Here is a 26,411-nt window from a genome sequence, read left to right as displayed (position 1 = left end):
TTATTACTTCCAGGCTGGACTACTGTAATTCATTATTATCAGGATGTCCAAAAAACTCACTGAAAAGCCTTCAGCTAATCCAAAATGCTGCAGCAAGAGTCCTGACAGGGACTAGAAGGAGAGAGCATATTTCTCCTGTTTTGGCTTCCCTTCATTGGCTTCCTGTTAAATCCAGAATTGAATTCAAAATCCTGCTCCTCACATACGAGGTCTTAAATAATCAGGCCCCATCTTATCTTAATGACCTTGTAGTACCATATCACCCTATTAGAGCACTTCGCTCTCGCTCTGCAGGCCTACTTGTTGTTCCTAGAGTATTTAAAAGTAGAATGGGAGGCAGAGCCTTCAGTTTTCAGGCCCCTCTTCTGTGGAACCAGCTTCCAGTTTGGATTCGGGAGACAGAAACTATCTCTACTTTTAAGATTAGGCTTAAAACTTTCCTTTTTGCTAAAGCATATAGTTAGGGCTGGACCAGGTGACCCTGAATCCTCCCTTAGTTATGCTGCAATAGACGTAGGCTGCCGGGGGATTCCCATGATGCATTGAGTTTTTCCTTTCCAGTCACCTTTCTCACTCACTATGTATTAATAGACCTCTCTGCATTGAATCATATCTGTTATTAACCTCTGTCTCTCTTCCACAGCATGTCTTTTATCCTGTCTTCCTTCTCTCACCCCAACCGGTCGCAGCAGATGGCCGCCCCTCCCTGAGCCTGGTTCTGCCGGAGGTTTCTTCCTGTTAAAAGGGAGTTTTTCCTTCCCACTGTCGCCAAAGTGCTTGCTCATAGGGGGTCATATGATTGTTGGGTTTTTCTCTGTATCTATGAAGCGCCTTGAGGCGACTTTTGTTGTGATTTGGCGCTATATAAATAAAATTGAATTGAATTGAATTGAATTGAACTACAGCTTGTCATGAACTTTTTCCTTCTCTTTTTTCTCCCATAGTTTTGCCGCATTTCTTGTTTGTCAGCTCTTCTTTTTTGTCTTTTCTTTAAAGATTCTCAGCTGAGAATCATTAAAGCGATGATTAGAACTTCCAGTCAATGAATTAATTAAAACAGATTAATGTGAATTTCAAAATCTTATCTGGTTTTCATATGAACCTATTTTCAGTGACATCAGCTTCAATGCCATGAAATTAACTAGGCTTCGAATTATTTTTGTTCACTCTTATTTGCCAGATTTTTCAAGTAACCTATATTTGACAACAGCTTAATAAAAGTGGAAATTCTGTTTTTGGTGTGCCACAAAAATATTTTTCCGGCCCCCATATGGCGCCCTCTATAAAAAAAAAATTCTGGAGGCGTCCCTGCTTTTCTTTTCCTTCACACCCCCTCCCCCACCCCCACCACCTACAAGTCATACCTAATGGCCACTACACAACCTAAAGCACTTTGAAACTACTGTTTGTTGTGAATTGGCATCATATTGATCTTCTCTGTTTATGCACAGCAGATTCTCAAATGTGACACGTGGTATTAACTTTTGCAAGGAAGACGAGCTGATGCTTCTTTACCCTGCCCCGTTCTGACCACCACTATCAGTTCCTCAGTAGCAGCACAGACTACAAAAACAAATCCTGGGCTGATCCAGAGGCAGTCATTCATGAAATGACTTGGATATTTATTAAATTCACAACCAAATGCCAGGATAACTCAAAGGAAAATTAAATCACCACACTCTCTAATTTAATGCAGCTGATTGAATAATTATTGGATGAGCTCCAAAACATTATATCTGATGACATCAGCTACTCAGGTTTTATTGTTGTTCTCTGCAGGAGTTTAACCCCGAGGAGTTTTACCATCTGCTGGAGGCAGCTGAGGACCACGCCAAGGAGGGTCATCTGATGAAAACAGATATCCCTCGTTACATCATTGGCCAGCTGGGGCTTACTCGAGACCCGATTGAAGGTGGGTAGAGGAACTTTAAACAATTAACAGGTTTAAACAGGACCTATTATGGACATTTATGAATTTATAGTTTTATCCTTAGTTTTATCACAATTCCAAATTATTCTTATTTATATCATGCTGGGCCTTGCTGTAGCCACTCATATCATATGATGCCTGATACAGGACTTTTTAGCTTGTCTCCAGTAAGGTCTGTCCCACAGTTTGGGAACCACTGCATTAAGCCAGCTTTCTTGTGATTGGCTGCTTCTCATAAACAGAAGGTTTAAATAACAGATGGGTGGGACTTCTGTAGTCTCACATAGAGCAGTCTGTAATCTGAGCTTGCATAACTACTGGCGTGTTTATTATAAGCTCAATAAGAGCCCTTTTATATGACATAAATAAAGGAAAGCAAAACAGTCTCCTTATTAGAAAATGACTACCAGATTTTTTTTTATCAAACATGTGTTTGTCATCAGATATGGTTTACTTGGAAAGTTATGACAGCGAGGGACCAGTGACACCTGAAACAGATGACTCCACAGAGGTGAGATCCAAAATGTTCCCCAGTCTGGTCATTTCTGCTGGCTGAACGTGGCTGAAAGTTGTTGAAAATGTTTTCATCTGCTGATGACTTGGCAAACAGGCTGGTGTCCATTCAATTAGCTCATTTACACTGAGGCTGTTGAACCCAGATTCACCCCTTCCTTGAATCACATGGCCTCCAAATTAGGATAAGCAGACAAAAAACTATAATAAAAAACAGGAAGGAGGACATAGGAAATGCCTGAAGCAGGTTCTGCTTATCTGTGCAGACAATATAAATGTTCATCAGCAAAGACTAATTTAACAGGTGACAAAAATGATATAGAACGTGCTTTCTATCCTCCCACTGGATCATATTTAATCTTTGCATTGTGATCTTTGATCCACAGGGTAAGATGAGAGCAATGAAACCACCAGGAGAAGCAGACTTCCAGACCATCAAGCTGATAAGTAATGGAGCATATGGGTGAGCAGAGCTTTTCTCCCTCACATATGTGCTTTTTTTTTCCTTTACAAGCACAGAGAGCCAGTGAAAATAAAATGGTCAAACTGCATGCCTCTCTGGCTGTGTCTGCATGTGAACCAGCGCTGTTTACCTGGTGCGGCATCTGGAGACACGGCAGCGATTTGCCATGAAGAAGATTAACAAGCAGAACCTGATACTGAGGAACCAAATCCAGCAGGCCTTCGTAGAAAGAGACATTCTCACCTTTGCAGAGAATCCCTTTGTCGTCTCCATGTTCTGTTCCTTTGAAACACGTCGGCACCTCTGCATGGTCATGGAGTACGTGGAAGGTGAGGACAGGTCTACATGTGCAAAACAAAAAGTAACCCAATCAGTAACAGTTGTTTTCCTCAGACAAGTTTACAGTCTGTCTAGCTAATATTTTAGCAACATTTTACATTATAGTATTTAACACTAGAAAATGCATTTTCTGAAGAAACTGCTGTGTGAATGCTGATAGCTGAATGTTTTGAGCTGAAATGAAATAATTGCTGAATGTTAAGTTAAAAATGTTGAATGAGATGAAAAATGCAGAATTTGTCACCTGAAAGTGCAGAACGGTTGAAAACTGACGTTCACACAGAAGAAGAAGTTGAAAAGTAGCTGAACATGTTTAAAATATAAATTAGAAAAAGCTAAGTAATTACAAAAGAAAATTTAGAGTCAGAAACATCTGAATTAATATTAAAAGTTCATATTCTTTTAATCACTGAATGACTGAAATGCGATCCCTCTATTTGGATCCACACAGTTTAAAAAGTTTACATCTCTGAGCTTCAGAAGACACGCTGTTGGAAAGAGAACAACAATGGCTACATTTTGAGGGTAAAATGATAGCTGTAGAGCAAACGCTGTTGACACAGCAGCAGTTAAAACAGAAGTTTTTAAGATTAATCTTGGCAGAGTGACAGACAGAGCTCATTTAAGGATGCAGGTGTGAGCCTGGCTGCTATAGTGACTCCAGCCAGTGGCACCAGAACAGAAAAGTGACTCTCAAACAAATGCTTCCAAAGACAAAACTACAAGTTGTATTGACAGAATTCCTTCACCGTGAGCGGCAGCAATGTCGAGTCTACACAATTCTCAGTTTTCATGCCTGTGGAGTTTATTATATGGACGTGGTGACAGTGTAAAGACAGCCTGTACTTCTGATTTTTAGACAAATTTTGGGAGCCGACTGTACTCTTCTATGGAAGAGTTCGATGTAGGAGGCTGTGCATTGGTGACATTTATGAAAGAACCATAACATCTATTACAATAACAATAACATTGAATGAAAGAGGGCAACGATGGCTACGTTTTGAGGGTAAAATGATGGCTGTAGACCAAACGTTGTGGACACAGCAGCAGTTTAAAGAGAAGATTTTAAGATAAATGTTTCCCCTGCTCCCACTCTGTCAGTTGAAGCAGTTGAACATCCCGTCCCATACACACCCATTATAAACTCTGAAACAGGTGAAAGAAAGCATGAAACTTAAACTGGAACGGAAGAAAAAGTATAAAAGATATTGAAAAGATAAATACAAGTTGAATAGTTCATTGTCTTGGCTTCAAGACTAGGTTTGAATGGTGGTTCTAGGTCAACGTATGTGGAAGTAGTTAGAGTTGAAAGAGGAGTAAGTTGAATGAGAATTTGAAGATTCTCCCATTGAAATACATTGTGAATTTTTGTTGAATAATTTAAAAAATATAAAAGTTAACAATGAGAAAAATACAAGCACACATGTCCAAAAGAAGATGAATCTAATGGTGGTTGAATGGTTTTTCTAAGTTGAACGGTGTTGAAGGAGATAGCGTACAAAAAACGTACGGAAGCTGAAAAGTAGAAGAACAGTACTGTGGATGCTTAATCAGCATCCACACTAATGATTGAGGCTATGGAGCACGGACCGGTTTATGCCCGACAATATCTTCTTTTTTTTTTTTTTTTTTTTTTGTGTCCCGTTTGGATCTTTAGCCATCAGAATTGCTGTCTTAAGGCCAAGAATATACAATATCTTCATGGGCCGCCCTTTAAGGTGTCGCGGATAAATACAACAAAAAAAAACTAGTACCGGTACCGAAAAAAAGAAAATTTATTCATAACACACGTGAAAAGACCAAGGAAAACCGAGTAAACGATAACAAAATAACGCTGAAAACCAATAAAAACTATACATTTCACACCTGAGCCTCAACTCTCGCGGCCCGGTACCAAACGACTCACGGACCGGTACCGGTCCGAGGCCCGGGGGTTGGGGACCGCTGTTCTAAGCTGTTAACTGGTTAGTGAGCTAAATGTGCCTGTTTGTATACACCATAACCTAAATCCAACCGTATCTTGACTGAACTGAATATCATGACACATTTCCTTAAATGTAAACTCAGTGTGCTTCCCAAAGTGGCACAGTTATCATGTGCAGGCCTGTGGAAATGGTTTTGAGTCTGTTTTTGAGACACAGTAGTAATTGACCTGAGGTCAGCAGGCAGCTTGTTCCAAATAATAGGACCAGAGTAACTGAAGCACTCTCAGCAGATTTAGATCTGATTCTGGGAACAAGTGAAGGATCAGCACCTGATGACCTGAGAGGTCTCATTGGGTTATAGACACTGAGAGCTTTTTGAAGTAGTAAGGATTTCATTTATTTATAATCCTCTATTGGAGACTCGTTTGATGCTTCTGTTTAACTAATGTCATTATTACTAAATATTAGTGATAAAAGACTTTAACAAGACGCCCTTAGAAAGATGTAGCACATTTTGGGGTCAACTTGAAAGAAAGGAAGATATGAAATGTAGGTCGGTGAGGTCAGAGGTCAAAGGTGACATGATATTTTGTAACATTTCCTAAATGTTCCCAATACAATACAAAGGCAGCAGCAAACTTATGAAAGTTTGACCTTATTTGACCTTGAAGAAGAGGTCAGAGGTCCAGTGTAGGTTCCCTGTGTGCCTGTATGTTGTCAATACAAACAATCGCAATAAGAAGCATAGTTTTAAATAACTATATAGCATTACTATGTGTGCTTGTCAGCCTAAATAGGAGTATAGCACAAAAGCCACCAGGAGCCAATCATTGTAACTGGTGAGTACCCGGGACACTAATCAAATATTGAATTGTGTTGGCAGGTGGGGACTGTGCCACCCTGCTAAAGAACATCGGGGCTCTGCCCGTGGAAATGGCACGCATGTACTTTGCAGAGACAGTCCTAGCGCTGGAGTACTTACACAACTATGGCATCGTGCACCGTGACCTCAAGCCTGACAAGTAAGATGGAGCTAGTTTCTGTCACACTGGTGCAAAGAGAGCAAGCGCCAATTATTTGCTAAGATGTATAAATAAGGTTTAGACTGCTCAAATGTAACTTTTGTCTTTCTGTTCTCAGCCTCCTAATTACCTCAATGGGCCACATCAAACTGACTGACTTTGGCCTGTCGAAGATGGGTCTGATGAGCCTGACCACCAACTTGTATGAAGGACACATAGAGAAAGATACTCGGGAATTTTTGGATAAACAGGTATGACCAAAGCGAAGTCAGATACACAGCCATTTACTCAGATCTTAATTTGTTTAAATAAAGTCTGACAAAACATCTGAATTTTACAAATTAATAAAACTCTCTGCTATATTAAAACTAAGTATCGAGTGAATGTGAGTCAATTTAAATGAATTGTACTGTACACATCAGGACAACTGTAGGTGTGTGTGTGTTTTATTTTATCAGCATTAAAGTGTAGACTACAGTATGATCCAAGCAAAGTTTCACTATCAAATTTCCTTTGAATGCTACATTTCCATGTAAAGATATTTCCTACCATTGTGTGGCAGGTGTATCTGACAAATATGGCACAGTTGGCACAACAGTAGACCAGCCTTTCCTTGGTTATAATAATTTCTCTTTCAGGAAAGGCTTATATTTCCAGGGCTTTTATTCAGCACTCGCTTTGAATTTAAGCCTCATTATTTCACGTGCATTCATCACGTCGACCACATATGTGTTAGGATTCAGTGCATGCCCATCTGCACATGAAAAAACACCCACCGGGGCTTTCATCTTGTCTTGGCATCTTTGAGGTGACGGCTTGGCTAAGCATAAATATGCATGCTCCCCACATGCTGTGTGTTTCCCGCTCTGTGACGACTGTAGGAGCGACTGTACGGTTGTAAATGATGAATACACGATTCAGTTAGATGTGAAAGAAATGTTATTAGCAGCAAAAATGCACAAGCCTGTAAGGATGAGTGGGTCCCAAGTAATTCACAAAAATCGGAGGTCATAAAATTTAAGAAACAACCGATTGCTGCTTTACTTTAAGGTGTGCGGAACTCCAGAGTATATCGCCCCAGAGGTTATTCTTCGTCAGGGTTATGGAAAGCCAGTGGACTGGTGGGCGATGGGCATCATCCTGTATGAGTTCCTGGTGGGCTGCGTGCCTTTTTTTGGAGACACTCCAGAGGAGCTGTTTGGACAGGTCATTACAGGTGAGAGATCAAAGTATCTCAGTAGAAATAGCATCATTGGACACCGAGCACAGCTGATAAGTAAAACAAACTGTTAGTCATGTACCATCCACCATAATCTCTCTCTCTCTCTCTGTCGGCTTGTTTCTGGTAGATGACATAGTGTGGCCAGAAGGAGATGAGGCTCTTCCTGTTGATGCCCAGCACCTGATCTCCTCTCTTCTGCAGACAAATCCGCTGGTTCGATTGGGCACAGGTCAGTCTCCTACAGCAGAGCTTCTGGCTTCTCCAGGATTCAGATGAAATCGTGTAGTGATTCCTCACCACCTGAAGTTATTTTCTATGTGCATTCATTTAAATTTGAATCAGACTGGATGTTCTTTGATGCAGATTTATGCATCATAGATATTTTATGGTTCCAATATTTTTGAACTATTCTAACCATATTTGTTTACTCTCAGCTGTGGTAATAATTGATTTTTCTGCTCAGACCTCTCTGCTAGTTTTCATTCACTCTTTAGTCCAGTGTATGATGTAATGCTTACATGTGGAAAATGATGTAGGCTCACCAGCCACTTCATTTGGTACACCTGTTCAACTCCCCCTTAAAACATCTAATCAGCCAATCACATGGCAGCAACTCAGTGCATTTAGGCATATAGGCAGGTTAAGGTAACCTGCTTAAGTTCAAACTGAGCAAACTGAACATCTCTATGGTTTACAGCAAATGGTCTAAAAAGAGAAAATATCCAATGAGCAGCAGTTCTCTGGGTGAAAATGTCTTGCTGATGTCAGAGGAGAATGGCCAGACTGTTTTGAGCTGATAGGAAGGAAAAGGTAACTCAAATTGTTACAATCAAGATATACAGAAAAGCATATCTGAAAGGACAACATGTCGAACCACCAGCAGCCATGACCACACCGGGTGTCACTCATGTCAGCTTAATAACAGGAAACTGATGACTGGAACAGGAAACCGGACAATAGAAGATTTGAAAAAACATTGCCTGATGTAATGAGTCTCGATTTCTACTGCACAATGAGATGGTGGGATCAGAATTTGGCATAAACAGCATGAAAGCATGTACCCATCCTGCCTTTTACCAACAATTCAGGCTGGTTATGGTGTTTCTTGGCCCACTAGAGACACTATTTTAAAACAGTGCTAATTGAGCATTGTTTAAAATCCTCAGCCTACCTATTGCTGCTGACCATGTCCATCCCTTTATAACCACAGTCTACCCTTCACCAGTCATCTTCTGATGGCTGCTTCGAGCAGGATAACAGACCATGTCACAAACTTCAAATCATCTCAAATTAGTTTCTTGAAGTTGACAATGAGTTCAGTGTAACCACATGGCTTCCTCAGTCACCAGGTCTTAATCCAACAGAGCCCTTTTTGGATGTGGTGGAACAGAAAGTTGAAAAATCTGCAGCAACTGTGTTATGCTGTCATGTGAACATGGAGCAAAATCTGCAAGGGATGTTTCCACCACCTTGTTGAATCTATGCCACAATAAATTAAGGCAGTTCAGAAGGCCAAAGGAGTCCAATTCAGTACTTAGCAAGGTGTTGCTAATAAAGTGGCATGTATATTTATTTACATTTGAGGATATACTTGGGAACCTTCCAATGTTCCGGGAACAATTCTGTAGCAGTGTGCTTGAATAATTTGCTTCTATCCCACTGCACACTTTCTGAGCTACTTTTGTTTTACATCTCGTTCTCCTTTGATTTTTAGCTGCAACATTATTCTGCAAAGATTAAGATGAACTTTTCTGAGAAAATGCACAAATTTGAATGATTCCTGATGTATTTGAATCCTAAAATAGAAATGCCGCAGCCTGATGTGAAATCTTGCAGTCTTCTGTGGTCCACTCAAACTCTTAGTCACAGTTCCATTTGGCCCACCAAACTGAGATTTTCTATCTTCTTTGTGTTTTCACAGTCTCATTGTGGTTTCCTGATGATTTCATTGTTTAGGCTGACTTCCTGTTAACAGCTTTCCTTTATACCATCTAATAAACCTCACTGTACTGGTCTGTTTTCTCAGCAGTGAAACAAGACACTGTAAATGTTTTTTGTCTCTATCCAGGACTTTTATTTGTAGTTCAGTTGTTTTTTTTGTGTTTTTTTTTACTGTGCTGTATTAGTACTTTCATCTAAGAAATGCATATGAATACTTCTTCCACCACTGCACATCCCTCTTGGGTACACCTAACCCTGACTGGGGCTCGCTGACCTAGAACAATAACTGTCATCCTGCGCGCTGGCTTACGGATTCAGTTTACCCAAATAAGTCAGCTTCATTCAGGGTAGAAATGCCTCCACATGCTTAAGGGCTGCTATTATTACCTGTCTGTCATCGCACTCCCTCATTCTCTCTTTTTACATCCACCTCCTTTCCTTTGCTCTGCCCCGAAGGTGGTGCTTTTGAAGTGAAGCAGCACTCATTCTTCACTGAGGTGGACTGGAACAGCCTGCTGAGACAGAAGGCAGAGTTCATCCCTCATCTAGAGTCAGAGGAAGACACCAGTTATTTCGACAGTAAGTTCCCCTTTGGGAATGAAGGAATGGTATTGAAGAGAATGAATTCCAGCACAGATCCTTTAAACCTTAGGAATTTCTTATTCTTCGAAACAGGTCAAGGTCTTTAAATCTCCCATGTAAATGTTAGCATAAAGCACATTTTCCGACGTGCCACTGCTGACTGAATGTACATTACTTCTCACCCCCAGCTCGTTCAGAGCGCTATCACCACGTGCATTCATACGATGAAGACGATACCAATGACGACGAGCCCGTGGAGATTCATCGCTTCTCGTCGTGTTCCCCTCGCTTCAGTAAGGTCAGGACCTAAACTTTTATTTTTCTGTCAGTGTTTATTCATCAGTCTACATTCAAATCAATCAAAAGAACCCAAATATTTACTGTTATGCTGCACCGATGTGAAGGTATACAGCAGTATGGAGCATCTGTCTCAGCTGGAGCATAAACCCCATGGCGTGACTCTACGGGAGCACAAGGTCCCCAGGGAGGATCGCTTAGCCAAGAGAGAAAGCCTGGGAAGTGTCACCCTCCGAGATAAGAGCTGGAGGACTGGCTCACCGGAGATGTGAGTAAAAGCACAGTTAATAAAAAAGTACTATCTGTGTTTCCGTTTGTTTTTGATCTTCTACCTGGGTTCATTGGCATTGAAAGTTTATTTCAGAATATAATTATCTTTGGTTTTCAGGAAGCGTTTATCCTGCTCAGAGTCCTCCTTCACTGAGAGTGATTCCAGCCCTCCGTCTGGGGCACGGAGGCGCTTCTCTGCTCTTATGGATTCTTACCGATTGGCCTCCCCTCTGGAGTTGGACTCTGAGCTGCCTGTCCCGGGCAGACAACCTCCAGTGAAGGCCAGGGGAACGTCTCTGGAAGGAGCCATGGGCACTATCTCTTCTCAAGGCGACCTGAGGGCATTCCTTAAAGAAAGTAATGGCTTTGCAGCTGGCGGTAAGAAAAACGAGGCAGCATCTCATGACTTGAACAATTTCATTTGTCACCCCAAAACATGAAAAAATATATTTCCTATCACCTTTCATGTCGCTGCCTTATTACAGACAAACTGTTGAGACCTGCTGATGCATCACTGCCCCTGCCAAGCAGTGCTACCATTCTGGGGCTCCCAGACCCAGCGGGGACTCGTGGGGCCACCACAGACCTGGTGCTGCGAAGAGTTCGCCACCAGCAGCTCTCGGAAGGAGAAAAACGCAGCTCAAGACCAGGAACTAAAGTTATCAAATCTGCCTCTGCCACTGCTCTGTCTGTCATCATTCCAGCAGGTAAAGGCATTTCTTTTACTGCATTAACAAAGACATTTTAAAAAACAGTGTTTAGAAATGAATCTTTTGTGCTTTCTCTCCTCAGTGGAACAACACGGTGCATCCCCTCTGGCGAGCCCCATGTCGCCCCGCTCCCTCTCATCCAACCCTTCCTCTCGTGACTCATCCCCCAGCCGAGACTACTCCCCGATGGTCAACATCCTGCATTCTCCCATCACCATCCACCGCTCTGGGAAGAAGTACGGCTTCACCCTCCGAGCTATCAGAGTCTACATGGGAGACAGCGATGTTTACAGCGTGCATCACATGGTCTGGGTGAGAGAGCAAAGCAAACAGGATGCAGAAATCTTGATTTCTCCCTTTAAAGCAATGCAGAAACAAATGTGATTATTACTATTTATTCGCATAGCGCCTTTAATGTGATTCTGCAGAACAGCCCATGCAGAGTACCATACAGTATCTGAAGGGAACTGGGCTAATATACTTAATAGTCAAATCTGTGATGTTTATTTGTTCCAATCACAGCATGTGGAAGATGGAGGTCCGGCTCAGGAGGCTGGACTTAGTGCTGGTGACCTCATCACTCATGTAAATGGAGAGTCAGTCCACGGTTTGGTCCATACAGAGGTAGTGGAGCTGATCCTGAAGGTAGGAGAGATCTATCCATCTAAAATAAAAACAATTTAAAAAACATCTATCCATATATTTATGTACTAATATAAATCATATAATTGTGCATCAACTGCAGAGTGGGAACAAGGTGACTATTACAACAACTCCTTTTGAAAACACCTCCATCAAAGTGGGTCCTGCCCGCAAGTCCAGCTATAAATGCAAGATGGCACGACGCATCAAGAGGACCGGAGCCAAGGACGGACAAGAGTGCGTCACTGCAGCATTCCAAGAAAACGTATCCCTCTGTCATTTGGATGATTTCACTCTAATCATTCGGCTTTTTGTTCATCTTTCAGTAAGAAGCGCAGCTCCCTGTTCAGGAAAATCACCAAGCAGTCCAACCTGCTCCACACCAGCCGGAGCCTCTCGTCTTTAAATCGCTCCCTGTCGTCTGGAGACAGTCTCCCGGGCTCCCCCACCCACAGCCTCTCTGCCCGCTCGCCCACTCAGAGTTATCGTGGCGCTCTTGAATCTCCGCACCTGGGTTAGTATTTAAGGCGACCAGCACGTGTGCCTGTTATAATCTCGTTTAAAAGCAAAAAACAATTGGGGAGTAATGCGATGGAGGAAGATGCGTGTAATGTCTTGCCTGTGGAGTCCAGTGGGGAAGACTAAACATTAATCATTTCTCTATTAGTTATTGGGGAAGGAAATACTTTGAGTGTTTTTTGTTACTAACACTATATTTAGTTTAATTCATTTTTTTGTGCTAGTTCACTAAAACAGTTTCCTAATAATAATGAATTACAGTAGTCAAGTTAGAAGTAATGAATTCATTAACTAGCCTTTAAGCATCATTCTGAAACAGGATGTTTCTAATTTTAGAAATACCGCACAAATGACTAAAGGCTTAAAATACGCATTGAAGGACATATCTGGTCAAAAATGACTCCAATATTCACTGTGATATATAATCACAGTGTTACTGGAGGGCAGGGTAATGCCATAAAAGCATCTGGTAAGACATATTGTTTCTAAGATTAGGGCTGAGTACAATAATGTCATTTTATTTGAATTTAGAAGCAGGAAATTAGAGGTCGTGCAGGTCTTTAAGACATGCCTGTACTTTAACTAAACGATTTATATAATCTGGCTTAATGAATAGATAAAACTGGGTATAGAAATTAAAATGTATGGAGTGTTTTCTAGTAATATTGCCTAAGAGAAGCATATATAATGTTCAAAAGAAACTTTGTTTTGAGAAAAAAATAAGGTGAAAGAGCTGCGTTTCACTGCTCTTTCTATTTTACATTGCAAGTATGTTTCATGTGTTTCATCACACTTATACTTTATATAATTTAGCCTACAACTCAAGACACATGAGTAGAAACACACACATATTCATTTCATTGTGTTGGGAAAAAAATATTCAAATATTCTTCTTTTTCCTCAGGTACATCATCCCAGAGCAGCTCCCCGGCCTCCAGCACCCCTAACTCACCTGCAACCACTCACCACATGAGACCCAGCTCCCTACATGGGCTGTCTCCCAAACTTCACCGGCAGTACCGCTCGGCTCGCTGCAAATCTGCTGGCAACATCCCATTGTCTCCCCTGGCTCACACCCCGTCCCCGACCACCTCCTCTCCTCCACCTCTCACTGGGCACACGGTAGGGAGCTCCAATACCACGCAGATGTTTCCTGCCAAGCTGCACTCCTCACCTCCTGTTGCCCGCCCACGTCCCAAGAGTGCGGAGCCACCCAGGTCCCCTTTGCTGCAGCGGGTGCAGTCTGCAGAGAAGATAGGAGCACAGATTTTGCCTTCTTCATCATCATCATCGCCCTCTCCTCTGACAGGGGGGGTGTCATTACGCAAGCATAGCCTGGAGGTGACACACGGGGACTACAGGAGAGAGTCCTTCCACTGTGAGCACAGTCTACAAAGTCTGCTAGAGATGGAAGGAGAGAACGGACCCGCTCCCCCATCTCCTTCATCATCATCCTCCCCCTCTCCTCCTATGGGAGGGGAGGTTGGAGGCCTAAAGCCTGTGAGACGTCTGGGAAGGCAGGAATCGCCACTCAGCCGTGACACACTCTTAACAGTAAGAGAGAAAGAAGTCCAAACCACAGAGTCTGAGCTTGCTGGGTCACAAACTGAGAGTGCAGCTTCTAAGACGAGCATCATTGACACATGTAAAACGTTACTTCCTGCTGAGGTTGCAAAGAGTCGTGGATGTGGAGCTGCAGTTGAAATCAAGTCCAGTGCTTCATCTTCAGAGGTTAAGCTTGGTTCTGGGATCAAAGCTCCAAGTTCAAGCCTTTCCGGTTCTGAGGCAGCAACTTTTAAGAGTAAACCCAACGAAAAAATGTCTCCTTCAGGCACATCAAAGGGCCTGCTAAAGCAAGACTCCAAGCAGCAAAGTGCACAAACAGATAGTGGACCTGCAACAAAAGCTCAGGAGAAGACTGAGGAGAAGGCAAAAGGCCCTTCAGCTGCACACAAAGGGACCTTTCAGAAAGCACCTACAGAGCAGCTCAAGCAGCGTAAAGGTACAGACACGATAGAGAAAGGAGCAAGCTATAAAGCTAGTGATACCACCAAGCTCAAAGGACCTACACCTGTAATTCCAAGCCAGGGTCAAGCCCACGCTGCAGCCACATGCAAAGAGGAGAAGCCAACAAACAGAGGAGTCAAGGAGGAGAGGCAACACCTGGAGGTCCTGGAGGAGAACCCCATGTCGCCTTCCTCGAATGCAGCCTCACCCGCCTCGAGCAAGTCACGGCCCATGTCTCCAGGGGATAAAGCCAGCTTCGTTACCCAGCTTACAAGCGTGGCCAAAACAGTCCTCGGGCCTATGAAGGGGGGATCACAAGAGGGAGGCAAGGTAAAAGACATATCCAAGTCTGGCGAGGAGAAGCGGGGAAGCGCTGCAGGAAAAGGAGAAGCTTCGTCTGTCAGTCTCCGCCGGGGGGCTCAGACAGCAGCCAGCACTATCCAATCTGATAAAGGAAACATTCGCAGCTCTAAGCATCACTCGTGATAAGAGCTTCAGAGGGAGTGCGATTGTCCCATGCAATGCCTTTTTAACTGTAGCATCAAGCTAACATATCATGAATTTACACGAAATGTAAATGGAGAGACATGCTGAAAAAAAGACCAAAAAAGATGACAGAACAAAGTTGCATCAGCTGACTCCTGCTGGAAAACGTGTGCACATGGTGTCCTAATGTAGACCTGTGTATGTACTGTATGTTCATCACATTATGTTGTATATAGTACAAACAAATGCATATGTCTGAATGCATGTCTAACACTGTACATGGGAAATGAAAGAATATTTAAAAAAAAATTTAATTATACAGCAGACCTTAAGGTAGAGAACACTGTGAACAACTTTTCAACTGAACACAGCCACATGCGCAGACAGGTCGGAGTCTGTTATCCTTGTATGGGGGTCCAGTAGTGCCAAAATTATGTTCACGTGTTTGCCGTGTGTGTCGATTTGACATGTGACTAAATATTTTTTATGTCGTTTCAAAGACTTAACTCGTAGCAGGAAGAAAAAACTGTGAAAGACAGAATTGATTTTTTTAAATGCTCTTATGTAATAGCATTTTTATTGTGAGTCAGCTCCACAATATGTTGAAGATTACTTTCTGTTATGGATCTCAGGCTCTGGAACAATCTGTGTAAGGTCCTTCCAAACAGCTGATAATTTTAAATAACTTTTAGAGACCCAACAAATTGTGTTTGCTTTTAGTCAAATTTGAGGCGTTAGATAGTTTTTGACAAGTCCCCTGTGAAAATTTTCTTACTGCTTGTTTACTCGGTTGCTGTTTGTTTCTATTTGTGAATTTTGATCAATTTATTTTTTTACACTTGGGTTTACATTTCATGTTATTTATTTATTTATTTTAAATTAATTTTGCCTTTCATTTATGCTTTTCTTTTAATATTTAAACAGTTTTTATTTAGGTTTTTTGAGTACAGTTAGGTCAATAACATTTTGGACAAAAACGCATTTAGAAAATATTTTCACCTCTGCACACCAACACAGTGGATTTTAAGATGGTTTAGCACAGATTTTGAATTAACTGTGTTATAGTGATATTTATACACAGTCCCCAAGTTTCAGAGGTTCAAAATTAATTAAACAAACTAGCATGGTTTTAAAAATCAGGATTGTTTTTAATATTTAGATGAAAATCTTTTGCGATGACACCAGCAAATGCTGTTTCAGATGCTCTGCTAGACCCTTACTGCATCTGCCTTCAGTTGCTGCATGTTTATGGGTCTGTCTGCATCTCCTATTTCTTTTCTTTTAGAAACTCTTGGGTTTATTTTGCAGTTTGCTTTAGGTCATTATCCAGCTGCACCGTGAAGAGCTGTCTGATCAGTTTTGCAGTGTTTGTCTGAAACCGAGCAGAAAGCATAGTCCTGTACACTTCACTAAATGCATCCTGCTGCTTCTTTCAACGGTCACATCATCAATAAACACTAGTGCCTCAGTTCCACTGACAGCTAAACATGTCCATGCCATAACACTGCCTCCACCATGTTTGACGGATGATGTGGTGTGCTTCAGATCAGAAGCTGTTCTCTTTTTCTCCTTATTTTTCTTTATTGATTATTCTGATCCTTCTGTATTTCATATTTGTAGGCTTTGACAACCTTCACAAAAGGGTTCCTAGAAAAGAAATCTGCAATCATTCACTTCACTTGTGTTTGAAAATGTCCCAAAAGCTTATGGACCTAACTGTATGCTGGTTTCTACGTTTTGTATTTCTGTTTTTAGACCTGGACTGTTAATACATTTGGCTCACATGGAAAGCATCTTCGGTCACCGCCTTCTGTTTTCAAACATAACTTGACATGTTAAGCAGACATAAGCAGTGAGCAAGTGAACATAATTTTGGCACACATGCCTCATTTAAATGGGCATTACATTACATCTGCTTTATCATTTAGTTCAGTATGACACGAACTGTATTTTCTTTAGTCTTTAGTTACTAAAAGGGATCAGGCACAGAAAGGTTTTTCATATGTCGTGCACTGGGGGGGTCAAACAATCCTGAACTCTGGACCAAGATACCAAAATGCTTGCAGTGACTGAACTGGAATGGGGATCAGCTTGTTTGTTCCAGATGTGTTTAAGGGCTGGATTTTGAGACACTGGTGAGGTGATCTTGCACTGGGACGCTATGCAATGTGTTAATGATGTGAGTTTTTCTCTGTGTGTGTCCTCAATATTACATTTACATTGTGCTCTAGATGAGAAAAAATAAGGGGAAAGGGTTGCAATAAGTCAAGCATTTGGTTTAAATAGCTGTCTCTGCTGGTCATAGTGAAATGTGCAATTACATATTTTAACCTATTAAGTGAATATATAAGTGTGCTCAGAGTGTGGCATGGAGATAAAGTGGAGACAGAAGCGTAATGAAAGTACAACTTAGAGGAGATTTTGCGGTTTTACTCGCTCTTTGTTATTTATACAGAAGTACAGTTTATAGTGTAATAGGTGTGAAGGAAAGTGCCAGTGTTTTCATTTAGGGATAATGTGATGTTTTTGTTGGGTTTTTGTACTTAAAAGTGTAACAATATGCAATCCAAAAGTGCCCAGTTCCATAAAACTGAGCATCCTCGTCAGTGAAACCGTAGTAGGTTGTACACAGGAGTAGATCTGTCAAGAGGATTTTAGTGTTAAGGTGATGTTTATTGTTGTGTGTTCAAGTGATCTTGATAGATTTTGGACTCCAGGTCCAAGACCTGGTTTAGACTGCCACCTTGTGGATGAACTAACTTGACACCAGAGGACCTGAGGTACACAAAAAAACTAGTGAACATTTAATGAGCAGTCTATCTTCTGCCTGTGGATCTTTCTAACCCACACATTATAGTTCTGGTTGATTAATGATGAACATCTTTGAATCAGATTTATATGACGTTTAGATGTTTAGACATTAAACAGTGGTGGTTTATGTGTGATGTGAGGAAAAAAAATGCACTTTATGTTGTGTCAAACGTTTTTATTTTTTCTTATATTTTTTTTCTATTTGTTGTATTTAGTAACTTTGTATTTATTTAAAATTCTGATTTACTACTAATATTAGTTCATGTTCTGACGCTGATTACGTTTAGAATGAGAAATTTACCAAATCTATGTGGCTAGCCCATCCTGTGCAGTTTTGACTAGTCTTTCTATTAAGTCGGAAGCTGTGATGTTGCTGTCACGTCTATTTTTGTCCAAGTGTTAGGCGTGTTTACGAGAACTTTGCTTTCTCAGACTATTGTTGTCCATTACATTGTTACATACCTAATAGCCACTGTCGTAAAAAAACAATGCAGAAACAAACTAAAATAAAAAAGCCTATAGTGCAGAATAAAATGCAAAAAATACTTCTTTTGTCTCACTTTTTGAGTCTAACATGAACGTCCGCCCTGAGAGTCGGGTCTCACTGTTATTGGTCCTCCGTTGGCCAATCACAGGAGTGACAACACGTGACCTGTATAAACAGGAAGTGAGCGCAACTTCACTTGACCGCTGCTGTTCGAAGAGTTCGAAGACCGAGCAAAACTGAGCCCAACAAAACGAAAACAGACCGGCACACTTCATTCACATTTGCTCACTGACTCATTCTTATCACCGGAGGTAGAATGACACTACCGAAATGAAGGTAAAATGTATTTATTTATGTGTTAATTCGCTTAATTTTGTTTGACAGAGGTGTCACTGGTGTATTCACACAGCGCTGTAGTTTACTGTAAACTAGTTTGATTCCGTGCCACTCGCCTATGGAAGGTAACGTTACAATTTAAGTATTCGAACTTAAAGACTTAATGCTTCTTTAAAATTTAAAAAAACACGTGAGCACATCATAATAAGCTGCTCAGTATTAAACCAGTTTCCCAAGCTTTACCGGACTTCTGAAGTATTTCAATTGTGAGAGGTTTGAACTGAACGACCGAAGAGAGAGACTACTAACTAAAACTCGTAGATCATGGATGTCAAACTTTTACATCATGCGGGCTAAATACAGCTCACTTTGACCTTAAGTGGGCCAGACCAGTGAAACTTCCCTTTCTCTGAGTGCAAAGACATTTAACTAAACATTTAATCCCCGAGATGCCCACGATTTAAGAAAAAAAAGGTGCAATTTAATTTGTCTCAGTTGTTTTGTACATTTACAGAAAATACAAAACACAAAAAACAAGACATATCTATAGTAGATACTGAAAAACTGTATATTTTCTCTTATTTAATTGTTTACTTAACCACTTTGGTGTAGCATGAAAGGCATTGTGGGGGAGCGGGGGTGTCTTTTGTCAGTAATATCAAACGTAAAACTCATGAAAATACAATTAAAAGTCCAAAATCCATGCACTTTTTCACATTGTTCAGAGGTGTCCAGTTACCTGGACTGGAGCCTCTTGTGGGTCGATTCTGGCCCCTGGGCCTTATGTTTGATGCCCCTTTTTTAAATGGTTCTGTTTGAAAGTAACTGTGAAATACACACATTCAACTGAAATATAGAAGGTTAAGAGGTCAAAATAATTACCCTTTTTTTCAGTTGAGCATTGTGTTGTTTCCTTTCCTACATCATTTTTATCTCAAGTTTTATGTTGTTCCCCATTTGAGGAGGCCCTTAGCCTGAACTGGAGAGGCACAAACTAAGCTACTGATCTGTTTATGAAGTTCTTCTAACAGCAGCAACTCAATCTCATCAACTCATTGATTAACAAATTAACATTAGTATTAACAAACTCATACAGCCAGTTCCACGGACATAGATTAAGCCTACTCCCAGAGTAAAAGAAAAATCAAGGATGATCTCCACTGAGGGGGGAAAAAATAAGCTTTTAGTGTAAGGCTAGGCTGGAAAACTGACCCATGATTCAGAACATGAAAATATATCAGTTACTGTGTCAATTTGTGAACAGTACAAGCACATTTGTTTCTGATAATTTACTTCATTTTGCTTGTTGTGCAGATTTTTACACTGTTGTCTTGGGACCTTTACACTGTTTACTCATCTAGCCGCACAAATTGCATGAACATGTAAATGCAGCACTTTGCCAAAAATCCGTTTTCTAAAATTTCGGAGTTAGTGGCCAAATGTTAGTTAAAATAAGAAACCAGCAAGTCTCCTGCTGCAGTTAAATAGGCATATCTGAAATTCCTTGAGTCACAGGGTGCCGTCACGTGCTTTCTTTTTCCTTACTGACACGGATCATTAATGGCTTTGCTGAGTGTAACATTAGCTTCTGAGATCTGCTAGTAGAGTTTGTGTGTTGCAAGAATGCATCATATAATTATTGCATATGGGTGCATCATCCATGGCTGATTGTGTCATATGTATGTAACTGGGCTATTATTATTATTTTTCTCTGTGTGTAGGCTGCTGTGATGATAATGAGCAATTCTTCTTGCTCCATCGTGGTCATCTCTACATGTTATGAAGCCTAGCACCTCCTCTGCTCAGTTTGTGGGTCAGTCTACTGCTGATGACCTCATGGATGATTGGGTCTTTTTCTCTACTGAATCAGCTGTTTCCCAGGGCCTAGAAGACAGCAGGGATGACCAGGAGGCAGAGGACACAGGCAGATTCAAAGACAAGTTGGTCTCAGCATGGAACAGCGTCAAATACGGTCAGTTCTTTTTCTGTCAGAGACTGAAAATAAGTGATGTGGTGAGCAGACCTGCTTGTCCTCTTTGTTTTTTGAAAGTAAACAGTTACCGTTTTTCCCTTTCAGGCTGGACCTTGAAGCAAAAATCTAAATTTAGCAAGCGCTCTCCTGTGTTCATGCTGGGGAAATCCTATGAGCTCAAAGATGAAGGTGAGGCATTTTGTAGGAGTAGAGCATTTGTCCCGTGTAAACCCTGAAACGATCTGTCATGTGACTGTAAAAGCAATGGAGAAAATTGTAATTGTGCCTCTGTAATTGTTGCAGTAGATCAACAGCATTTCCGTCACTGCTTTGCATCGCTCCTGTGGTTTACATACAGACGAGGTTTCCGTCCGCTCCCCGGCTCCTCTCTGACCACCGACAGCGGTTGGGGTTGTGTTCTACGCTCCAGCCAGATGCTGCTGGCACAGGGCCTGCTACTGCATCTGATGCCACCAGGTCCTGCTACAGTATCACATAGTCTTATCAACAAGTGAAAAGACATCCAGAGATTATTTTAATTTTCATTCAAACAGACTGGCTTTACTTGCAGTCAATATTTCTCTAAAGTCAGGTACACTAAACAGTGGGTTCCTCCTTTTTAGGCCTTTTATTGCTGTTTTCAGTTGTTCCTCAATCTGGGGTCTTTGTGCCTTCACTTCTGTCTTTGGCAGGTAAAATTCAGCTCGATTGTTTTGAGTTGCTCAGATGATCGACTCAGCCATTGTTGAGTATTTTATGTCTTTGCCTTTAAACGTTTCTGAAGTATTTTTAACAGTGTGTTTTAGGTCATTGTCCATCTGTGCTATTTAAAAACACTGTCCAGTCAGCTTTGCTGCAGTTGGCTGAATCTGGGAAGAAAGTTTAGCTCTGTGCACTTCAGATTTCATCCAGATGCATCTGTCTTCCGTGATCACCCATAAACACTAGTGATCCAGCACCAGTGGAAGCCAAGCATGCCAAAACATCGTTCTGACTGCTCTGTGGTTTACAAAAGGATGTTGTGTGATTCGGATTATGAGTCTAATTTTAGTCTCATTTCTCCAAAACATGAAGAATCAGTTCATTCATGGCTGCCTCCTGCAGAATGTTCTTTACTTGGCTGTGTGGCCTAAAGAAGTTTTGCTTTGTCCTGAAATGATGCGGCATCATTTTTGCTTCTTTTTTTAATGCTAGGAAAGTTGTACTTATGTATTTCGTCAGAATGTAACTGTTGATTTGATTCATACTATTTGTGCGGTCTTTCTGATTCATTTGTTTTTGGATGGACTGTTTGCTTAACTTGCACTGGAATCTCCTTTGACTGTTTAGTATGTTGGGGTTCACAGTTTTAGCAGCTTTCATGCCACGATGGGAATCACCTGCTGACATTAATCTACTAAACTGGTAAAGCACCATGACGCAGCCTTAGATTTAATTGTCCAGTTACATTTGAGCACCTGCAAATGGAAAACGGTGCATAAAAGTGACGGCAATTCCTCTGAAATAAATGCTATATGCTTATTTTACAGTTTAACTCTGTTCTACTATAGTGAGCTATAGGAAATTAAACAAAGTTGTCTGTGTACACAATGAGGTATTTTTCATTTGCCCCATCTTTAGAAGTTTTGTTACAGAATTTTAAATCGCATCAAGTTAAACACAACAAATAATGAACATACAGTAGGTAGAATGGTATATAGCTCAATAACATTTTACAGTATGGCAAAACAAATATCTTAAGAAAAAAACTCATCTGAAAGAAAATAATTTTGCCACAGATGAGAACAGTGGAAAACTGTGTTTTACTTCTCAGTGAAACAAATATACAAACTTTGCAATAACGACTGTCTTTCTTTTTTTCTTTTTTTTAAAGGTTGCACCTGGTCTGGGAACCAACGTGTTGTCAAAGATGACATGGACCTGATGCACTCTGTGAACGATGGATTTAGTTCGAGTGAAAGGGAAAGCAAGAAAAGTCGACATTTGAGCTGGGGGTCCATCCTGGATAGACCCGTGGAGAGTACACACAGAAGGATTTTACGCTGGTCTGCAGACAACCCCACAGCTCCCTTTGGCATACATCAGCTTGTAGAACTGGGCAAAAGCTCAGGGAAGAAGGCTGGGGACTGGTATGGTCCGTCCATTGCGGCACATATCCTCCGGTGAGACTTAAATTGATGATGTAAGAGACCAGTCGAACTAAAAAGTTTATCGTCTCTAACAGTGAAGGTCATTCTGTTTCAGGAAAGCTGTGGAAGCTTCAGTAGTGGACCTTCCCAATCTAGTTGTGTATGTAGCACAAGATTGCACCAGTGAGTGTTATCTTTATAGTGTTTGCAACACAACATATTTTATTTTTTAAGAAGAGGAGATTGTGGATAAACTCTTTAAAAAAGTTGATTCTTTTTAAAAAAAGAAAAAGTGGGTTTTTGTTGTTTGTTTTTAAGAGCTTAAATTGGTGTTGAAAAGATTCAATGAGTAAAATGGACTTTAGATGTTTCTTTCCTTCTTTGTTCAGTCTACCTGCAGGATGTGAGGAAGTTGTGCGAACGGCCTCTCCCTCAGCACTGGAAATCTGTCCTCATCCTGGTTCCTGTGCGTCTTGGCGGGCAAGATCTCAATCCGTCCTACATCACCAGTGTCAAAGTACAGAACCAGTATTTTTACGTAATGTAATCTGGGTGCCTTACTGAACTTAGAGATATGTCTCTAAGGCTTTTGTTTGTGAATATTTTCGGGGAGGGGGGTTTGTTTTGTTTTTTGTTTTTTTTAAGCAAAACTGGATCTCTGAATGGAAAAATTCAGCCGTTCCTTTTGTCTTTCAACAGAAACTCTTGATGTTGGAGTGCTGCATCGGGATCATTGGCGGCAAACCAAAGCACTCTTTGTTCTTCGTTGGCTTCCAGGGTAAGCCGAGTAAATTGTGTGTTATGATTATTGTGTTGAGCCATTTCATGTCCATCCTTACATTTTCTTTCTTCCTCTGGCACGTTTGTACAAAAGATGACCATCTGCTGTACTTGGACCCTCACTACTGTCAGCCCACAGTGGATGTAACAAATAACTTTCCCTTGGAGGTATGAGCAACCATTTCTCTTCTTCTTTCTGGCTTTCTGTTTTGTTTCCTCTTGTGATCGCTTTTAAGTAAGGTGAGACATGCCACCACAGCTCTACAGTACCTCTTTTCCACTGACTCGGGCCTCTGCTTGTGCCAAAGTCAAATGGATTCGAAACATTTCTGTTGAAAAATAAATAAAAGTTGTGTTTCAGATTACTTTGCTATGTATTGTTTGCCTGTGGAACTTTTCAAAATCTAGGCTGGTTTTTAAAAGGGTAACAAGTAGAACTGGCTCAGCAACTTTGCGGAACACCAGGTGTAAGATGTACCCTCAAATTACTCCTTCATCAGTATCACTGTGTGTTCCTTATAGGTCATTTGAATTAATTTTAACCCGGAACACTGTATGAAATATTTTTAAAGTTTATATGTCTTTGAATAAAAACCATTCAATTATGACTTTTTAGAAATTTTTCCATAGTATAGTTGTTCATATGTTTACCTGGCAAGCAAAATATTGCACTTTTAATTCCAGTCAGAGACACAAATGCCTTCAGGGTTTTGTCAGGTAAAAACCCAACATGTGGCGCTAATTGCTGTAGCGACCCATTGTGACAAGGGCGAATCTAAAAATAGCACTTAGATGCTGAGCTTTTAGTGAGCAAGGACTAAAACTGAGTAAAAATAAAAGCACGAAGATGGACAACAGGGATGAGGTTGGGTTCAAGTCGGTGTTCGCAGACTGAAAGGCATGCCACCTTGGGGTTATAACGACGCAGTGATGTTTTCTTTTAATTAATGCAATATGCAAACACTTCAGGGCTCTTGAAGAGAAGAAGAGCCATACCCTGGTGTTGAGACAAGAAATGGACAACTAAATAAAGGATAATAAAACAGAAGCACATGTGAGTCCGTCAAAGAAATCTAGAAAATATTTTGAGAACTTTCTTCCGTCCACTTAAACTTTGCGTGTTTTGATTTATGCAAAAAATATTGTGCTTGCATAAATCAGATTAATTGCCAGTCCAGTTACCCCAGTTTTCACTCACATACTTATAGTGAGCAAACATGTATTATTCCGAGTGAAGCCAGTTTTAAAAATCATTCCAAAATTCATATTCATGTTTTACATTGAAAGAAGAAAACATGTTCCACAATTTCTGTCTTCATAACACTAGATAAGACTGATATATCTATACCCTTTTTAAAAATTTAAAAAATGTAATTTTATTGTATTTTTTTTGCATCACACATAGATCATATTTGCTTTTCAGTTTACCTGGGTTATACTTTGTTGACAAAAGGTTTATTATTAACTTGTTAGAGTCGGATATCTTTCAGTCAGTGGCCTCGATTCTGACACAATCGGAATCGGTTGAATTCTTTTAACTTTCTTCCATATCTTGGGCCATGCTGTGTTGGCGCTTAACCGTTTATCTTCTCCTTTTAGTTACCTTCTCTACTTACATCCTTGCTAGCATGTTTTCTTGCACTCTCAGTATATGGACCGGATGCCCATTTTGTCTATGAAGTAATGACTTCTGTTAAAACCTGGCAGCTGCAGTAGCACCACATGGTGTACAAATATCCACGTGTTTGTTGAATTGACAATATGAGACGTTTTGGAGTTTCTCCTCTGAGCCTAATGAGATTTTTGTGTGATCCCATTTCTGTCCCCACTGCTTGCAGTCGTTTCACTGTAAGAATCCCAGGAAAATGCCTTTCTCTCGCATGGACCCCAGCTGCACCATCGGATTTTATGCAAAAGGACAAATGGAGTTTGAGTTATTGTGCACAAGTGTTAATGAGGTATGTGCATGGATAATTTGGGCTTCTGTTCCAGGAGCCTTTTATTACATGAAATATAATTTTGTCTTCTAAATTTGTTTTGTCCTTCTTTTTTTTTTTTTTTTTTTTTTTTTTTACAAAACAAAAAAACGATCAAGTTAATTTGAAGGAATTATTCTACTCTCCACTGCTTATTGTTATTAGTTCTAGTTCACCTTCTGTCTCCCACAGGCTGTGTCAGCATCTGCAGAGACATATCCCATGTTTATATTTGAAGAAGGAAAAACACGGGAGGAAGCGAGAGCAAACACACCCACGCACAGCGTCACCTTCCTACAGAGGAAGACCCAACTGGGAAGAGTTGATACAAACAACAGCATGGACGAGTTTGTTCTATTGTAAACATAAAAAGATCATCTCTGTCCTGATGGAGGTCCTTCACTGAATTTTCAACATAGCATTTTGCACTTTTTGGAAATTACTGAGCATAAGAACATTGTCCTCATCATTCACACACAGTGAGGTAGATGGACTCCTCAGTAGTTTCATGGGAAGTGTTTATGCATCAGTACTGAGAATGTTATATTTTATTGCAGTTTGTATTTATTTTTTTATTTTTTAGAGGTAAATGCTTTAATAATTTCATCAACTCTCATCATCCTAATTGACTTGAGATTAGCCAAATATCCATGAGGTCATGGCCCTGTGTGCTACACTTCAAGTCGACTGTGATTGATTTCGCGCAAGTGAATAGATTCATTTTTCTGGAATGGGTTTTAAAAAGTTACTCTCACTGGAAAATTACGAGATTTACTGAAAATGTTACAGGTTGGCTTGTTTTTTGCTGTCTAGCTAAATAAACAGATTAGGAATGAGAAAATTAATTTATGAAAAAGAAATAAGTATTCACTGTAGTGCACTCTTACTTTAACTACTGCATTTCCTGTTTGTACTGACCTTATGAAAACATCAGGCTTGATTGAGAAGAGGAGCGAGAACAAAAAAAGATGGATCGCCATGAAAGAATAATTGTTTTCAGTCTCAGTGATGCTTATATAGTTCAGTTCACAACAATGGTCAACTCATGGAGC

General features: G+C 40.6%; 2 protein-coding genes across 6 annotated transcripts in view; both read left to right on the top strand.

Moving 5' to 3' along the window:
- Positions 1-18,227, top strand: part of LOC146389082 (microtubule-associated serine/threonine-protein kinase 1-like) — a 57,015-nt gene extending 38,788 nt beyond the window's left edge. For all 3 annotated transcript variants that reach the window (XM_084926736.1, XM_084926735.1, XM_084926737.1), the window contains 18 exons: positions 1,780-1,912; positions 2,374-2,441; positions 2,830-2,906; positions 3,027-3,235; positions 6,054-6,192; positions 6,311-6,443; positions 7,243-7,408; positions 7,542-7,643; positions 9,812-9,934; positions 10,126-10,235; positions 10,342-10,502; positions 10,623-10,882; positions 10,990-11,211; positions 11,297-11,526; positions 11,737-11,859; positions 11,960-12,093; positions 12,183-12,370; positions 13,280-18,227. In XM_084926736.1, the coding sequence (XP_084782862.1) occupies positions 1,780-1,912; positions 2,374-2,441; positions 2,830-2,906; positions 3,027-3,235; positions 6,054-6,192; positions 6,311-6,443; positions 7,243-7,408; positions 7,542-7,643; positions 9,812-9,934; positions 10,126-10,235; positions 10,342-10,502; positions 10,623-10,882; positions 10,990-11,211; positions 11,297-11,526; positions 11,737-11,859; positions 11,960-12,093; positions 12,183-12,370; positions 13,280-14,868 (4,167 nt within the window). In that variant the 3' untranslated portion in view covers positions 14,869-18,227. The remainder of the gene's footprint in view (positions 1-1,779; positions 1,913-2,373; positions 2,442-2,829; positions 2,907-3,026; positions 3,236-6,053; positions 6,193-6,310; positions 6,444-7,242; positions 7,409-7,541; positions 7,644-9,811; positions 9,935-10,125; positions 10,236-10,341; positions 10,503-10,622; positions 10,883-10,989; positions 11,212-11,296; positions 11,527-11,736; positions 11,860-11,959; positions 12,094-12,182; positions 12,371-13,279) is intronic.
- A 95-nt stretch (positions 18,228-18,322) lies between these two features.
- Positions 18,323-26,225, top strand: LOC146389081 (cysteine protease atg4da-like). 3 transcript variants are annotated; one of them, XM_084926739.1, is made up of 11 exons: positions 18,323-18,502; positions 20,224-20,474; positions 20,580-20,663; positions 20,781-20,951; positions 22,348-22,636; positions 22,719-22,786; positions 22,993-23,120; positions 23,303-23,381; positions 23,478-23,551; positions 25,222-25,341; positions 25,552-26,225. In XM_084926739.1, the coding sequence occupies exons 2-11, from the start codon at positions 20,282-20,284 to the stop codon at positions 25,720-25,722; spliced, it is 1,377 nt and encodes a 458-aa protein (XP_084782865.1). In that variant the 5' UTR covers positions 18,323-18,502; positions 20,224-20,281; the 3' UTR covers positions 25,723-26,225. The 3 variants fall into 3 exon arrangements, with proteins under 3 accessions (XP_084782865.1, XP_084782864.1, XP_084782866.1); XM_084926738.1 differs by having other exon boundaries at positions 20,778-20,951; XM_084926740.1 differs by lacking the exon at positions 18,323-18,502 and having other exon boundaries at positions 20,224-20,315; positions 20,384-20,474; positions 20,778-20,951.
- Positions 26,226-26,411: the final 186 nt, after the last annotated feature.

The sequence above is a fragment of the Perissodus microlepis genome, chromosome 4 (genome assembly GCF_051167445.1).
Source record: "Perissodus microlepis isolate ML-2025 ecotype Zambia chromosome 4, ASM5116744v1, whole genome shotgun sequence".
NCBI classification, from domain to species: Eukaryota; Metazoa; Chordata; class Actinopteri; order Cichliformes; family Cichlidae; genus Perissodus; species Perissodus microlepis.
This window is presented reverse-complemented; position numbering and strand designations above follow the sequence as displayed.